At 53.8% G+C, this 17,631-nt stretch overlaps 1 protein-coding gene across 7 annotated transcripts in view; it reads left to right on the top strand.

Annotated features, from left to right (window-relative positions):
- Positions 1-17,631, top strand: part of ABCC8 (ATP binding cassette subfamily C member 8) — a 75,788-nt gene that overhangs the window by 26,560 nt on the left and 31,597 nt on the right. For all 7 annotated transcript variants that reach the window (XM_038569178.1, XM_038569180.1, XM_038569184.1 and 4 more), the window contains exons 9-15: positions 3,243-3,377; positions 3,720-3,882; positions 13,070-13,110; positions 14,287-14,432; positions 16,192-16,297; positions 16,450-16,566; positions 16,947-17,022. In XM_038569178.1, coding sequence (XP_038425106.1) covers positions 3,243-3,377; positions 3,720-3,882; positions 13,070-13,110; positions 14,287-14,432; positions 16,192-16,297; positions 16,450-16,566; positions 16,947-17,022 — 784 coding nt within the window. The remainder of the gene's footprint in view (positions 1-3,242; positions 3,378-3,719; positions 3,883-13,069; positions 13,111-14,286; positions 14,433-16,191; positions 16,298-16,449; positions 16,567-16,946; positions 17,023-17,631) is intronic.

Raw genomic sequence — 17,631 nt, 5'->3', positions numbered from 1 at the left:
GTAGTCACTGAGTAAATATCAGATCCCTCGAAATTGCACACTTAGTGAGTAAGGACTTTCCCAGTCCAGAATCCATTGTTTCTTGGGATGCAAACTGCACAAACCTTAATCTCAAGTGATTTTTATTGGTCGTTCTGACCTGTAAAACTTGTATTTGAAAGACATTAAAGGAAAATAGAAGGAGAGGCTTGCACAGGGAGTCAGCTAGGAGTCTTGATGGAGATATAGGAAAGGGAAGGGAATCTGATGGTCCTTTTTATGGGGACAGCCCTATATGGCATCCCCAATTACCACTTACTCATACCTAGACCCCTGTCCACTCCCTTCTCTGCCAAGATGGATCAGAAGCTACAGAAGCTATAGAAGGGCCTGGACAGTTCATCTAATACAGTAACCAGCCTTTGATCCATAAGAACTTTCTGTGGTGTTCCCCTGAACAGTCTCCTTTCAAAGATTTTGTGCACCAAACCTACTGTATTGCTTAATGTTTATGGAGCTTACGTCATTGTGGACAATACTAATACTAACTAATAACCCTTGCTCCGGGGTCTCTCTCTTGTACAGTTAACCCTCTCCACAACGGGACGCGGTAGTTTCATCCCCACTAATCACTTACCTTTGCTGATTTATCATGAAGTCTCATTTGGTTTTCCATTTTTAACTCCTTAAAGGCTATACTTTTGCCCTGAGTACTTTCACCAGCCCTCAAGACGTGGTGTTAACCACCAACGGTTGACAAGTCCCTTCAGCCTAGTCAGGATGCTCTGGGCAGCCTGGCTGGCCACAGGCCATGGGCCTTTGCTAATACTAAAACTAGCCCAGGCGCTCTCTCCTTGATTTGTAATTTTTTTTTTTTTGATCACATATACTTTTTAAAATAACAGCTTCATTAAGGTACAATTCACCCATTTAAAGTGTATAACTCAGTGGGATTTAGCATATTCGGAGCTGCATAACCGTCATTACAATTTTAGAACATTTCTATCACCCCCGCCCCCCCACCCAGGGAAACTGATACCCATTGGCAGTCACTTGTCATCCCCTCCCCCAGCCCTAGGCAACCTCTGGTCTACACAGACTTTCGAAAATCTAATGAAACCTTCTCAGAAAACAAATGTGCATTCACACATTTGCCTACAATTTCAGGAGCTTTACTGGCCCCCTGAAGCTTATGAACACCATGTTAAGGAACTTGGCAATAGTGGGGACTTCTCTGATTCTTTCTTCATCCCCTGGGCGCTGGAGGCCTGGAGAGGGTGGGCCACACTGTGAACTAGTAGCAACGTTACACCCAGGTGTCTCCTTTCTGTGGTTCCCTAGTGACAGTTCCATGAGGTCTATTTGTTTGTTTTTAAGGAGAGGGTTGCCACCTGGTATTGATCTCTATGTGCCAGGTATCATTCTAGGTGCTTATCACATATATTCATTTAATTTTCAGAGCAGTCTTGCTAAGTGGGCATTAAAATTACCATTTTAAGGATGAAGAAGCTGCAACTCAGAGAGGTTAAGTAGCTTGCCTAAGTTTGCACAGCTAAGTGCTGGGATGCATGCAAACTCAGGCTTGCAGACTCCAGCGACTACCATCTCCCCACTACTATACTACGTCACTTTCCTAACTTGCAAACAGAGGCGAAAATAGCCCTCATATTCTCCACGCTTGCTTCTCATACTCAGAATCCCTGATTTCTGGTATATTCTTCCGAGCGGTCCACTCAGACCCCTGCAGAATAGAGGAATGGACAGAAGAATTTAGGGAGCATCCCAAGGGGTGGGTGGAGGGTGAGAAGGAACCTAGCAGAAACAGCAGCTGTGTCTCCAGGTCCCATTCAGCTGCCGGCGCTTGGAGGCGGTGGGGGTTCAGGCACCCACCCCCAGCAGGTGCCACAGTGGCAACGTAGGGGAGTGCCCTGGGAGCTTCCTTGGTGTCTGGCTCCATCCAAGCTGCTGAACGATGCCCTGATTGCCTCCATATGAGGACAGCTAATGAAAAGACAGGATGCCAGGGGTAATTTTGGATAGGGTGATGCGAGCAGAGCCAGGCAGGAGTAGGAGGTTCTTTATTTTCTAACGCGCTCCTCTGCACCCCTGTGTCAGCATTTCACATGAGTGAAACCCTGGGAGGCAGGTGGTGAAGGGGTCACTTACCAGCCCCTAAGATTATGCTAATACAAGAGTCCTTCTGTGATTAATGGAAATTACGGAGCCGCCCACCCACTCCTCTGTCCTTGAGGTATTGCAAGGAGCTTAGTGCCAGTTTGGTGTGGGGCTCAGGGAGTACAGGGCCAACCCAGGCAGACGGGTTTCTTTTCCAATTAAGGAAGACAACACATCTGCTCCTCTAGAATAAGCCCTGAATTTAGAGCTATTTGCCTTTGAAGGCAACCTGAGAAGTTGTCATCTTGATGCTTCAGGGGCTGGCAAGAGTAATTTACACTTCTCATAAATATTCAGAATCAGGCAGTCATTTGCATAAAGCTAGGAACAGAATAATTCTCTTTTCAGAGAATACTTGCCAGATTCACTAGAAAATTGAAGACACCAGCCTTCATGGACATATGTATATATGTATTATAGCTGATAAAGTGTACATGCCTCTCTAAGAATTATAAAAACCGCTATTTTGATCCAAAGACCACTCTACAGTATGTCACAAATTTAAGAGATCATTTTCATTTTCTTATATTTAGACAATCATTAGTTTATAGAAGACTATTCGTATTTTATTTTTAAAAAGATGCCAGGAAAAAATTTTTTAAAAAAGATGCCAGGAGCCTAAGAATGAAAAGTGAACTCTCAATCCCTGGACTCGTTTTGTCCGGCACAGATGCAACAGTGCCCCTTTGCTCATATGTCACTTTTTTCCCCACATGAGGGAACTGTCAGCCTTGCAGCCAGCCAGCAGAATAAAAGATGCTATTACACTCATTGTGCAACGTCAGCTCTGAGACTCCCCTCTGGAAGGTAGATTTGGAGAGAGTTAATGGCTCAGCAGGCTGGCAGATAAATACAGTTAGTTATCAGCCCAGAAAGCCACTGCTTGTGTGAGACCCCCATCACATTAATACCTCTTCCCAAAATTGCTTTGTCACACCTCCTCCTCTGGGCCCCAGGGACCACTTGAAAACCTGTGTACAAGGCATTTCCCTCCCTAGGGGACTGAGGAAGGGGGGACTTTGCCAACACCCCCTCCCCCAGGGCGGCCACCAAATCAAAGGAAACTCACCCCCATGACCCTCCTTCAGATCATCGTGGGTGTGATTCTCCTCTACTACATCCTCGGAGTCAGTGCCTTAATTGGGGCAGCTGTCATCATCCTACTGGCCCCTGTCCAGTACTTTGTGGCCACCAAGCTCTCCCAGGCCCAGCGGAGCACACTGGTGAGTGAGCATCCTGCATGTGCTCATGCCCCTCTTCCCCATCCTTCCCCCATGCGGCTGTTTGCTCCCTCTCCCTATACATCCTCCCTCTTCCCCCAGGAGCCCCCAAACAGCCACACACACGCACATCCACACTATCATTAACCTTAAGCAGATCCCTTCACTGTCCAGGCCTCAGTTTCTTTGTCTGTGAAAGGGACTGAATGGAGAAGGCAAGGGGCACCCCCATGGGCACAGGAGCTGGGCATTGTCTGCCAAGCAGTGAGGGCATCGCTCCGCTCCTTCCTCTTGGGTGGGATGGAGGCAAAGGAAACCCCTTTCTGACTTGATGACCCCTGGCAGGAGTACTCCAACGAGAGGCTGAAGCAGACCAACGAGATGCTTCGAGGCATCAAGCTGCTCAAGCTGTACGCCTGGGAAAACATCTTTTGCACGCGCGTGGAGATGACCCGCAGGAAGGAGATGACCAGCCTCAGAGCCTTTGCTGTGTACACTTCCATTTCCAGTGAGTCTACCCGGCCGGCCCCATGCACGGCTGCTGATACGCTAGGAGAGGGTGTCAGGGCTTGAGGGGGACAGTGAAGGTGCAGAGGCAGGAGGTGTTGGCAGCATCCCATCCAGGGGAGCCTCACACTGTCTCTTGGAGGGAAGCCCCCAGAAGTCACAGTGTCCTCAGTCACTTACCCAGCAAATGCGTGTCGACAGCCTGCTGTGCGTGGGGCCCTGTCCTGGCCCTCAAGACACAGTGATGACAAAGACAAGGGAAGCCTTTTATACACTATTGAACTGATCTGTCATCAGGAGGCAGGCAATAAGTGCATGAATAGCACCAGTTTTGAATTCTCCGAGGGTGTGGGGACTGCTTTCAGTAAGTCAGATTGAGCTTCCACTCACTGCCCTGGGGCAGCTACAAGGAAGCTTCCATCTAGCTGGGGTGTGAGAAGGAGAAAGCTTCTGAAAAAGCAGAAGTTCAAACCGGAGGTACTCATGAATGTAGGGACTGAATCTGCATTAACCACGTAAGTAGGTTAGGAAACCCCAAGCCCAGAAAATAGAGAAGGGGGGGAAGAAAACTCAAACTGGTAAAACTCCTACAGTCCCAGCAGACACACGTATTAGGAGTACTTTCCAGAGAACATAGAGCTCCAACAGCAAACGCTCCTGTCGAACGATGAGCTAATATAGAAACAAAAATCCACCAGAGGAAAATGTAGCACCCCGAGTTGGAGTCAGCAAATGCAAAACAATAGAATTATTCCCTCAATCCCTGGAAATGATAGAATCGTCTGGAAGAGATAATAAAATAAGCACATTCAAAATAATTAAAGAGCTAAAGGAAAGTGTAAAACCCACAAGGTAAAACAGAAAAGTATCAGGGGGCAAAGAGACAAAAGGACTTCTAAAAACTAAAAATGTAGTTTCTAAATTAGCCAGGTCAGGCCAGGGCTCGTGGAGATCAGTGGGCCGACAGGAGTCCTGGCCCAAGGTGATCTTACAGTTGGTCTCGTGGTTCCGAGGACCCACCGGGTTGTGCTTCCTGCCCGAGTGCATGGTTGGGACGCAGATTGTTGGCAGCAGGAGGGCCTCACGCTGGTGGGCAGGCCTGTCCAGTTTAAGAGCCAGTGTGGTAGGAAGGGCCCAGGCGAAGCCCCTAGAGAGGGGGAGAAAGAAAACAAACAAAAAGGACACAAAAACAACTCAAGTGTAAAGTGTAAATGAATTCACAGAGCTGGAGGGAACGTTTGTGAGTCAAAAGATAGGTCTGAGGACGTTACATAGAATGTGGCCAGGGGACGAGGGGACCTAAGGAACGTGTGTCCTGCCAGTTGGGAGAACCATTCTCCAGATGTGACCTCCACAGGTCACATCTCCACTCTCCAGGGTGGGGCGTCTCCCTGAGGTCACTCCTGAGGCTTAACAGCACGGCTCACACTAGATCCTCTGGAGACTCGTGCTGTGTTCCACAGACGCCTGGACACCTCCGTGGGGTGAGAACTTAGGACACAAAGGGGCACCGTTTTCAGATGATTTTCTCTGAGTGGGGGAGCATTAACCACACTGGGCTCTGAGGGGAGTGGGAAACTGGGGAGGAAGTTAGGGGAGGTGCCCGCTGCTGACCGCCTCCCCCCAGCTCATGCTGGGAAGAAACAGGGGGCAGGGGTCGCCAGGGGTGGGCCAGCCAGTGGGAGGTGTACCCGGCTCCCAGATAAGGTCGTGGAGAATGGGACGGCCACTCGGGTCGTCCGTGTGTTCCTGGTGTTCATATTGCCTACAGAGAGGGTCTGGTGGGGCCAGGTGCCGGCATCCAACCCGCAGTTCCTCACAGGGCAGGGCTTGCTCCGAGCACCCCAAGTGTCCCACCTCCCCGTGTCCATCCAGACCATGGTGGTGCAGCACAGTCAGCAGTGGCCAGGCCATCCGCCATCCGTGGCGCCCGTCGTGGCATCTTTCTGCAGAAAGTCCCGCTAGGGCCTGCTTTTCTCAGAACAGAGGTGTACACATGGCAGGCAGCCTCGGCCTCCTGGGTTCCTCGGCAGGTTCCTGGGTCTCCCTCGACCCCCCGCCCTGACCATGCGGTGTTCGGGGCCTCTGAGCCCCCTCCGGCTGAACACTCCACAGGAGAGGAGGATTGGAAAGGTGTCTGCAGCCCCAGGCCCTCGTCACCCTCCTCTGGGCCGGCTCTGCTGGCCCCTGGGCCTTCTGGTTGTGTGACAGGAACCCAACCCCACACTGTGTATAACCCAGGGGAGGAGACCTGGCTTCAAGACATCTCATCAGTGGGAGCCACTGCTGAGGTGGAGGAGGGTGCCCCCCGCGGCCAGGTGACTTCCTCTCCCTACATGCCTCTCCCTGGCATGACAGGGTGGGGCAGGGCAGGCTCCCCACTGCTGGGTGGGAGACAGAGAAAGGAAGCATCAAGGAAACTGGGGACCTGGGGCCCCCAAGACCCCTGGCAGCAACGTAGGGGCAGCCTCCGGTCGTCTAGATGGGGGCGGCCCAGCTGCCTTGCTCCTAGGAGACGTAAGGCCCGCTTCTCGCATTCCACACTACAAGCTGGGATGTTTGAACGACATTGGGTGACCCCTGGGTCTCGGGCTAGCCCACTGAAGCCTATCTAGTGGGTGTTCTTTGACCCCTGGAGCCTCAGAAGACAAGCCATGCTTTGCAAAGGCCCTGGGGCCAGGAGGACGTGGGGAAAGGCGATGCCATTTGTCGGGGGCTGAGATGACTGCGTTAGGAGTGAGCAGCTCCGGAGCCAAGCAGGGGTCTGCCCAGGGTCCCTCACCCGTCCAGGGCTCGGCGACCTGGAAGGACCAACAGACCAGTCCAGGCTGGCCCCTGGCAGAGGGCAGTGGAGGGAAGGGAAGCACCCTCTGGGCGGGGTGGAAAGTCCGGGCTCTTTGCTCACCGCGTGCCCTTCCTGGGTGGGTCTGTAGTCTGCGTGGGAGGGGAGACAGCGCGGGAGGGGCGCCCCTGGCTTGCAGCTCGAGCTCCATGTGATTCATGGACCTCCTGGGCTTCCCGCCTGCTGCTCCTGTCACCAGGGATCAGGACACAGGCCATTAGGCTTGAGGTAATGGGGCATCGTTCATTCTCTTCCCTGGCGCCAGCCATGGGGTCCTGGCGCCACGGAGGAGCCCCAGAGTCCCTCTTCCTGGGGGGGCCCTGCTCGTGCTGCCTGCTGGGGGCGGGGTTGGGGGGACGGTACCCCTGACACTCTCCCCGCTGCTCTTGCCGTCAGAGCCCGAGCTGGTGCGGGCAGGGCAGGGGGTGACAGGGAAACAGGCGCAGTTTCCCTACCATCAAATCCAGAATCGGAGGAAAAGGGAAGCAGGGCACTCCTGGGAGGTTGAGCGAGCCCAGCCCAGGGGCCCCGCCCTGTACTGAGCACTGCGAGGGCTGCAGGAGACCACGGGGGAGCTCCCCAGTTTCCAGAGCTGCCGTCGGGGAAACACATGGCTGGGCGCGCTGCGCGGTGCGGACCTGCTGGGCGCTGGCTGCTTTGCGGGCCCAAGGGCACCCAGTCCTCACACAGCTTGGGAGCTGTGAGCCCTGCTGCCCCCGATACTGAGGCTCAGGGAGGTGCAGTGACCATCCCAGGGCCTCAGCCAGTGAATGGCAGAGAACAGAGAAGAAGGAAGCCCATATGGGCTGGGAGTTCCAGGAGCGTCACGCCAGAGGCAGCCTGAGCTGGACCTGGCAGGATGGGCAGGATGTTGGTGAGCAGAAAACGGGGAGAAGCTGGAGGCAAGGGCTGGGGCCGCTCCCCTGGCAAGTCAGTTCAATCCTTATTTCCCTGCAGAAGCAGGTGACTCTAGGTGTCTGAGGTGGGCAAGCTTTGCAGGAGTGACCAAGGGGTCAACCAACAGTCATGCTGCCAGTTCACTTTGTCCTTCGTTCAGCATCCATCCCAGAGCCTTCTCTCTGTGCCAGACTCTGCTGGGGCCTTGTGCATTTAAAAAGAGCCAGGTGGGGGTGGCACAGTTGGTTAAACATCTGCCTTTGGCTCAGGTCATGATCCCAGGGTCCTGGGATCAAGCCTCGTGTCAGGCTCCCTGCTTCTCCCTCTCCCTCTGTCCGTCCCCCTGCTTGTCCACTCTCCCTCTGTCAAATAAATATATAAAATCTAAAAAGAGAGAGAGAGAGAGAGAGAGCCAAGCACAATCCTCTCCCTCACAGTCTTGAGGGAGACCATGCCGTGAGCAGTGACGGTGAATGAGGCCAGAGCCAGAGCGTCAGTTCCAGGTGTCCTGCTCTCCTTTGTGGTCCTTACCCGACCCTGGCCTCTTTTGTTTCTCTCATCACTTATCTGATAAATATTTACTGAGCACTCATGACATCCCAGGACCTGTGCCAGGCATCAGGGATGTAGAGCTGAGAGGAAATGGTGGTGCCGTCTGTGCTGCTTTTCAACCCAACGAAGACATCTTCCTCTTCTCCCCCTCCACCAGCCCTGCAAGGCTTCATTTACCCCTATTCTGGTCTGGACCCCATGATGAGTCACTTCACTCTTCCCTCATTGATACCCACAACCTCTTGTTCCTGCCCTGCCAATCTTTTGGTCTAAATCAGCCCCACTGCTGAGTTCCTCAGAGTCTAGTAGAGAGGCCAGACTGTGCTGTGAGTGAGAGGAACAGGAAGGGGTATTCCAGGTGCCCTTAGAGTCCTACCTACCCTAGTCTCTAGGGGTCATGGGTGGCAAGGAAACCTTGTCAGAGATGCCCAATGGGTAACGATCGATGAGTCAGATTAAGAGAAGAATGTTCCAGGCATGAAGGCCTAGAGGTGAGAAGGATGGTGGTGTGTTCAAGACTAGAACATAATCTGCTGAGGACAGAGTAACAAGACCAGATGGTGCAGGACCCTGTGTGCTGTGTTCAGACCCCGGCTTTTCTCCCGAGGCAGGAGAGCCACTGAAAGAGTTGAAGGAAAGGACAGGGGTGTCTGGAGTCTCTTCGAGTGTTCCGTGGTCAGGGGTCTTCCTTCTTCCAGCCGGCCTGAACCACAGGCCAGGCGGGGCCTCCTTGGAGGGATGTAACTGGCCTTGTATCATATCCTGAAAAACAAAAAAACAAACCCCCAAGCCTAACTGTGTCACAATTGGGGATGTAGGGGTGGGCAGGAGGGTGCTGGTGAACCCCATTCGCAGGCCACCCAGCCCCTCCAGGGCCTGGCTATTCTTGGCAAGTCTTGTCCCTACCCTCCTCCACGGAGGCCCTGACTCAGAGCAGCCGGTGTCTCAGGACAAGTTGACCTCCAGATCCGGTCCCCCTTCCTCCTCTGTCTTCAACATCTGTTGAACACAGCGTGTTGCCGATGCCTATCCCGGCTCACTCCGCTCAGGCGGAGAGGTGGCTGAGGGAGAGCCAGGGAGGTGCGTCGGTAAAAGGGTCGGTGACAGCAGGCCCTCCTGCCACGCTTCCTCCACTGCCAGCAGCCCACCTACCTTTCCCTCCCCTCTGTAGACTTCCGACTGACCATCCACCTGAATGGGAAATAGCCACGTGCATTCAAAATACATTTCCCCCTCTGGCAGGTGCACCTGCAGTTAGGCCCAGCCTGGAGCCTGCAGCTCCTCCCCGGCCCTCCATGGAGACAAAGATCAAGTGAACCAGAGGCACAAATGGCTGGCCGTACCTCCCGGACACATGGCCTCTGAAATATTTATGGATGTGGTGGAAATGGATAGCTCCTGGTATTGCAGTTGCAGGCTGGGGCACCCACAAGGCCAGGAGGGCATTCGTTGAGCAAAGCCAGGGGGAGCGGCTGATCGGAGCCCTGCTTTGGTGTCGGTTGATTTGATATTTGCTTTGTCTGGGGGATGGCAGGGGGTGGTTGTGAAAAGCTGACACAACTGTTCACTACTATACCTCCAAGACCTAGCACAACCCCTGGGGCAGAGAAGATCCTCAACAAATACTTGAAGGATACTTGAAAACTATACTTGAAAAAATACTTCGTAAAGGATATTTGGAGAGGCAGCTGTTAAAACAACACATACCTGTATGTCTGTCTACACCATTACAGAGAGACCTTCACTTTCAAAGGTGGCGTGTCAGGCCTGCCTACAGGCAGTTACACTTTGCCATAATGGAACCACACTTCACTTAGAGCTGTTGCACACTACTTCTTGCTCCCTAGCATTACGATTTAAGCACTCTCACGTTCTTCTCCCTCCATTCTACACCCCGACCCAGAGAAAATCAAAATGCGTCAGCCCATCCCATGCCAAAGTTGGAGGGAAATCAGTGGTTAGTCATATTTCCCACCCCTTTGCCACCTTTAACGTCTTACAGGGCTTCATGGGGTTCAGGAAAACAGAGGCAAGGCCTCAGGTTTTCAACTTGTGACAGCTGGGACGCCTCACTGCCTTCCCCCCACCCTCACAAGCATACAGGACTGTCTGCTGAGCTGAGACCCACCAGAGCCTGTAGCATCCCAGGCTCCCTAGTGTCAGATCCTGCCATCGTCAGTTCCAGCCGTGGCCACCCCAGGGCCCAGGAGGGTGGTCTTCAGAGAGGCCTTGAGGACACACAAGCAGCTGGTGATTCTCCCCACCCCCACCAGCCCCCACCCTGAACAGCACCCAGAGTTCCCTGCACAAAGGCTGTCCTTCCAGGAGACGAGAGGGTAGGGGAAACAGAAAATCTCATTTTCATTCGCTAACGTCTGCATACAACAACAGAACAGAGCAGAAATTAATTATATCATATACATTCTCCACACTGCTGCATCAGCGTCGGAAAACTCCTTTTCAAATTTATTTATACCTTGTCTCATTCCTCAAAGGAGTTTCAGGCAGCTACAAGAATAAGGAATAAAATAGGGGAAAAAAAAAAAAAAAACCCACGACCAGAGAAAACATGCAGTAGAACAAAATATCAATTATCACACATTTCTGACTGCAAAATCTCCCCTGGAGTTGATGTACCACATTTACTAAAACAGCCACTTGGCATTGGATGTTGCCAGTTTATTTTGTTTCGGGTGGTTTATTGCTGTGGCTGTGGTTTTGTTTTGCTGTGACAGATAGTACTGCAGCTCACACCATCCCGCTGAGGGCTTTGTGCTTCTCTTGAGCGATCATTCAAGATAAACTCCCAGGAGAGAGATTATAGGATTGGAAGGTCTGAACTTCTGTGTGGCTCTAGCTGACAAAGCACCAGATTGCTTTCTAAGCAGAGTTGTACCAGTTTGCAACCTGACTTCAAGCCGACCCTTGAGCTGGGAGTTGAGCCTCAGATGTGTGGGAGGGGTCTCTGCCTGGGGCAGGGGGCTAGTGGTGGTGCACTTTGGAGGAAGGTGGTGCCTTCTCCTGTTTGGTCATGGATGGGGATGCGCAGGAGAGAAACAGAAGGAGGCTCTTGCCCTGAAGTTGCTGTCTGGAATACCTGGCCCTGGAGGTGATGAGCATGGCTACCCCCGTGTTTACAGCTGCATGGTTGGTGTTGATCAAGGGCCTAGGACTACTGGTATCTCCTCTCCCTCCCTCCCTCTCCTGAGCCCATGATGGCTGTGCTATGTGCTAAGTCCCTGAGCTGGGTCCCTTACACTGTGGGAAAAATGTATAATGTTTGTACTCCCTGCCAGAGACTCTGAGGGAGAGCTGTGGTATTGTGGAAGGTACCTGGAGACCATGGTGCCTTCTCCAGGAAAGGGCAGTTAAAGGTCAGGTATGATATTGGTGTTGATAAAAAGTCTTGTGGTCAGAGAGGTTAGCAGTACCTCCAAGAGCTCCAGCTGGATCTCCTCCAAGACACTGGGAGCTCTCCAATGGCTGAGTCTGCTTTCCTCATCAGATTAGGAATTCCCCAAAAATGGGCCCGAAGTCTTTCCTGTCTGCTAGGGAACCCCCTAGAGGCACGTTCCATGTCTCCCCATCCTAACAGGGGCTTCCTGAGAGCATAGTTCTGTCCCCTTCCTCAGACAAGGACCACCCCCTCCATGGGCAGACGCTATGTTCTTCCACTCACTAGGGGTCCCATGTCTCCAGAATACACTGTCCATGTACTAGCTGGTTCAGGACTTTCGGAGTCAGTGGACAGTCGCTTCTTGGAATGGTGTTGACCATCTGTAATTCTTCAGTGTCTCCAGAGACTTCACCATTCATTAGATAGGGGCCATGTGCACAGGCTGATCTGTTGGCATCTGGCTCCCGGCTCCTGGCTCTTGGCTCATTCTGCTTTAATTTGGGTAATTATACAACCAGACTCCTTGCTGGGCTGGGCTGGGCCGGGCCGGGCCGGATGAACCTCCTGGAAGGAAGGAGCGGGAGATGGGAAGGTGGCAGCTAGCATAGTCATCCCTTACTGCAGGAGGGCTGCTCTCTGGAAGTTAAGGCCTGGGGTCGGGGCTCTCTCCGGCATCTCACCCCTTGGGCCAGAGGAGCATGACCCGTGGAGCAGAGCTATGCTAGTAGCCTAGCAGGTGTGATATGCAGGCAGCATCCAGGACTCACAGAGCCTGTTCTCTACATCATCTCCTCTTACTTTGGAGGAAGCCAGAGTGTGCGAACAAGTAAGTACAAATTTACAAAAACCAGGTGAAGAAACCAAGGCCCGGGAAGGGTAAATGACCTGCCCAAGGTCAGGGACTCTACCCTCGTCTGACTTGAAGTCCAGCTCCCTTTGCTCTGAAGAAGGAGGGGACCCCTTCTGTGCAGGTGCAGCAAAGCACCTGCCCCACCTGGGCATGGACTCTAAGCCTTAGAGCCAAGGGAGACCCCCTTTTAAGCTGTTACGAATCCCCAGCCAGCATGAGTGAGTTTGAAATCCTTCCCAGGAGCCTTGAGAGATTAGGACACCCCTAAGCCTCAGAGAGAAGCTGGCTTGAGGGGGTACGGGGACCAGAGGCAGAGGAAGGGGTAGCAACCTGGTGCCCCCAGACACAGACGCTGCTGACCCCTAGTTGGCCAGAGACAGTCCTCTTTCCGCCACTTCTCTCGCTACTGCGCACAGGGCTTCCTTCACACCGGCCACCTGGAGCAGAATAAAAGCATCGAAGCCTTTGTCTGAAGGCTGGGTCTCAGACGTGGGGGCAAGAGTCCTGAGGGAGGCAGGGTCAGGAGCTGGAGGGGCCGCAGAGCTGGAGAAAGGACTGCCTGGGCCGCACGGCCTCCGGGCTGGCCTGGGCAGCTTCACCTTTAGCCATCTCATGCCTCCCACTAAACTCCCCTTGTGCTTCCTCCACAGTTTTCATGAACACGGCCATCCCCATCGCAGCAGTGCTGATCGTAAGTGGACCCCTGCTGCCTCTCCGGCGGGGGCGGGTGGCAGAGTGGCTGTGGCCAGAGGCCACCCCGGGTCTGGCCTTTCTGCACAAGGGGTTCGGATGAGGCGCTCAGCACTGGGCGCCTCATCCAAAAATAGCGCGACAGATTGCAGATCCGTCCCCGACATCAGGTAGGCAGGGGCCTCCGCCTCTGGGCCTGGAAGACCAGTGGCTTAGGTTTTAAAGAAATCTCACTGTCTTTTAAAAAGAGCTGTCAAACTCTTAAATTATAAAAATAAGACACATTTATCGCAGAAGCATTGGGAAACTCAGAAAAGAAAGGACAAAAAGAATTTAAAACACTCTTGATCCCACTGGCAACGTTGTCAATGTGTTTCTTTCCGGTCTCTTTTTAAGGCACGTAATATGACATCTTTACAAAAATAGGATTGTGCTGTGCATGCTGTTTTGTAACCTGCTTTTTGAAATTTCAGTACGTGGCACAAACAATTCTCCGCGTCATTCAGTAGTACGACAGGAGTTTGTCTAATGCGATTTTGACCCAAGCTGTGTGGGAGTCCAGCAGTGTGGGCCGAGGTGTGCCCCTCCAGAAGGGCCCAGGCCCTCGCCTGCTCAGGGCTCCCACCCGGCTTCTGTGACCGCCACAGTTCTTTAAAAAGATGCATGTGTTTCCCCCCCTCCGGGGCCGGAGTCTCTGAGCTGTGGCGAGTTCACAGCCTGTCAGGCACACTTGGGAATTCACTTTTGACATGATCTGCTGGGCTGGTTCTGGCCTGGCTCGTTGAGGAACTCTGGGTGACAGAGGCTGCTGAGCCACCCAGGTAGCCAGCCAGGTAGCCAGGGGCGGGCACAGACAGGAGGTGGCTTGGGAATGACCAGGGGTACATTTTCCCCGACTGGGGACTGCTGTCTGAGGGGAGCAGAGCTGACCACCCCGAGGGCTCCTCTGGTCGTTCCTGGCAGGGACGGGGCAGGACAGGGAGCAGCGGCCCCAGCCCTCCAGCTCAGAGTCCTGAACTTGCTGGAGACATTTCGAGGAGATGACTAAAGATGATGAAGGGGTCTCTAAGTGAAAGTTCTCCTTGGGTCCCCTGCTCCAGGCCAGGGGCCGAGGGCTGCCAGTGTGGGAGAGGCCCACGCTCCGCGTCACGCATCTCACATGTGCCTCTGTCCATAGACCTTCGTGGGCCACGTCAGCTTCTTCAAAGAGGCCGACTTCTCACCCTCGGTGGCCTTTGCCTCCCTCTCGCTCTTCCACATCCTGGTCACACCACTGTTCCTGCTGTCCAGCGTGGTCCGATCTACAGTCAAAGCTCTAGTCAGGTGAGAGGAGGGTTCAGCAAGGACTCTGGACGGGCAGCTCGTGTGGTGGCACCAGAGCTTGCTCCGGTGACCACTACAACTACAGCTGTTCGGTCATAGACATGCTTCCCTGTTGATCTGGGCCTCTCTGAAGGTGGTCCTAGTTGGCCAGAGGGACATAGCCATGTGTGGCTCCCCTCCATGCCATCCCTGAGAAGGAGTCAGGCAACTGGCTTGCATACCTCCAAGGAGAGGGATTCAATGGCACATGCAAGACAACTCTATAAAAAAAGGAAAAAATTCAGTATTGAGTCAAAATGGGTATCTCCTCATAAATCCTACCCATCAGTACTAGTATCACCCTCCAGAGCCATCCAGGGTGGCTCCCACTGTTCCTCCCCACATGGCAGCCCCTCAGACTTCAGAAGGTATCCACTGAATCTTTGTCTTCCTCAGGCTGAACATCCCCTCTTCTTTCCACGGGTCCCAGAGCCTTCCCGACCCTGGTCAGTAAAGCAGCTTCCCCTAAGTGCCTGCATGTCCTGTTCCCCGATAGCCTGCAGCTCTGGGGGGCCCCCACTACTGGGCTCTAGAGCTGGCCACTCTCCCAGAGACATCACCCCCTTGGGAATGAAAGCCTGAGGGCAGAGGGCTGAGGTTTCGGCTGGGGAGTTCCATACCTGGAGTGTGACGATCTCCTTGACCCTCTGAAGTAGCTCCTTGGAAGCCAGGCCTTGGCCTGCCTCTGGGGAGAGCCGGCTGTGGCATTTCCCTCTGCCAGTGGGACCGCACAGTAACAAATGTGCTCTGTACCCAAGCCTCTTCAACCTTGAGGAAAGTGACACCCCTGTCGCATGAGGCCGTGGCAGGTCCTAGGCAAGCTGGCAAGGAGAAATAATCGTTGGAACAAAGTCCCTGGTGGAAGGAGCAACTCACACGAGGAAGCTCTGGCCAGGGTTCTAGGGTAGGAGGGAGCAGAGCTCCAGCAGGATTGTGGTCAAAGGAGTATATGACTAGGGAGTAGTTCAACCAGGGCTGGGAAACGATGGCTCCCATTTCCAGGCTGGGCTGCGCTGATTCAGTTTAATTGGCCATGGCACCGTGACTTCTAATGACCATCCCTCCTCCCCCACCCCACCCCAGCCCAGGATGTGACTCTGTATAGAAACCGCAGGTTCCAGGATGCTGGCCCAGCTGGAGATCCCTTGTGCTCACCCGGAATCATTTCCATAATCTCACGGTCACCAGGCTATCTGAGTTGGGAATAATGGCAACCTCCCCAGTGGGAAGCGTTTAACACAGTGTTTGGCATGCAGTATGTGCTCAATAATTGTTATTGAGCAATTATTATTGTTAATGACAATAATAATTAATCCAATAATTGGATAATATTGGACATTAATTGGACAATAATCCAAATCCTAACTAACCCTGACACTGACCAACCTTAACTCCAGCAGTAACTGATAAAGCCCAACATCAAAGAACCAACTTTAACATTTACCTAACCCTAAAACTAACCAATCTCACCGTAACCCGGACCCTAACCCAGTCCCGCTGACTGGTCAACTGGAACAAATCCAGAGGACGACTGCCCACCATGGATGCCCTCCAGTCTGGCCCCCTCCAGTCTGGCCCCCTCCAGTGTGGGCTTTGTGGGGACAGCACCACAGGACCCAGAACTTTCTCAGAGCTGCTCTCTCAGGCTGCGCCCTCCTCCCTCTCCCCCTCCCCTCTGCCCCTGGCAAGGGTGAGGGGTGTCTCTGTGCTTCCTCTGCAGCGTGCAGAAGCTGAGCGAGTTCCTGTCCAGTGCAGAGATCCGTGAGGAGCAGTGTGCGCCCCGCGAGCCTGCGCCGCAGGGCCAAGCCAGCAAGTACCAGGCAGTGGTGAGTGCCCGGCTTTCCCCCCTGCCCCTCTCAGTGTTATTCTCTTGTGCCCTGCTGTGTCCTGCCTCAGCCTTTGCTCACAGGAAGGGGGACTCCCTTCCCTACCCCCGTCCCAGCCCTATGGATCCTTACCTCCCCCTGACCATTCCCAGCCCCTTAAGGTCGTGAACCGCAAGCATCCAGCCCGGGAGGACTGTCGGGGCTTCTCGGCCCCGCTGCAGAGGCTGGCCCCCAGTGCAGATGGGGATGCTGACAGCTGCTGTGTCCAGGTGAGTCCGAGACCCTGCACCCCCACACCTGGCTCCCTGGCGCCATTTCCAGGAGGGAGCTCAGCACCAGAGACCTATGTGCTGAGTCCTCTGACCTAGAGGTCACCCTGCCTGCCTGGAGTCCGTGGCAGTCCCCAAACTAGGGACAAGTCTTCCTCTTCCGTTGAATGGGGGAACACGTGATTGTCCTCTTGGAGAGGGTTCCTTGGGCAGGGATCAGCATGAGAAGGCCATGCCCCCACTCCCCTGCCCTAGAAGTGATCCAGGGCCTGAAATCTGTCTTTTGGCTTTCATGGGGGAGGGGAGGCAAGAGACCGGTCACACTGAGAACCCAGCTGCCTCTCTGTTCTCTTCTGGGCGGTGGGGTACCACCAATAAAGATCATTGGAGGCTTCTTCACATGGACCCCTGATGGAATTCCCACACTGTCCAACATCACCATCCGCATCCCCCGAGGTACGGCCGGCTCACCTCTCCAGTCTGGGGGTGCCCCCTCCCCCTGTCCCACTGAGTGAGAGAGAAAAAGAAAAATCAGCACGTATTGAGTACCTGCTCAGTGCTCACCCTTGGTGGATACTCTGGGGTATGAACTCCAGAGAGAGGTGGGCTGCGTCCTCTAGGAGTCCACATGCTAGTGGGAGTGCAGAAGCAAGGACAGGACGAGACAGCGGGACCTTGATGTCCAACCACCTGCCGCAGACATACGGGTGCTTCACAGAAAGAAGAGCAGTCCCGAGTAGCCAGGGAAGGTGCTATGAAAGAGGTGGGGTACCTGAAAATGAGCAGGATCCCTCGGGCCGTGAGGCACAGTGGGCATCCTGGCAGAGGCAATAGTATGAGCAAAGAAAGCATGGAGGTGGGGTGGACATGGGACCCAGAGTGGCCTTTGTTGGGGCCATGAGGAGCTGGGCTCACACTAAGGAGCAAGAGAAAGGAGAAGCAAGGACTTAGGAAGGAGTAGAGGATCACTAGTAGAGGAAGGACCTAGGAAAGTTTCCAGAAGGAAAGGCTCAGAGGGGGATTCCAGGTGGAAGGAAAGCAAATGGGAGTCCCAGGGTTGGGTGT

This window comes from Canis lupus, chromosome 21, assembly GCF_011100685.1.
Source record: "Canis lupus familiaris isolate Mischka breed German Shepherd chromosome 21, alternate assembly UU_Cfam_GSD_1.0, whole genome shotgun sequence".
In the NCBI taxonomy this organism is placed as follows: Eukaryota; Metazoa; Chordata; class Mammalia; order Carnivora; family Canidae; genus Canis; species Canis lupus.
The sequence above is the reverse complement of the archived record's forward strand: the minus strand, read 5'-3'. Positions and strand labels throughout refer to the sequence as shown.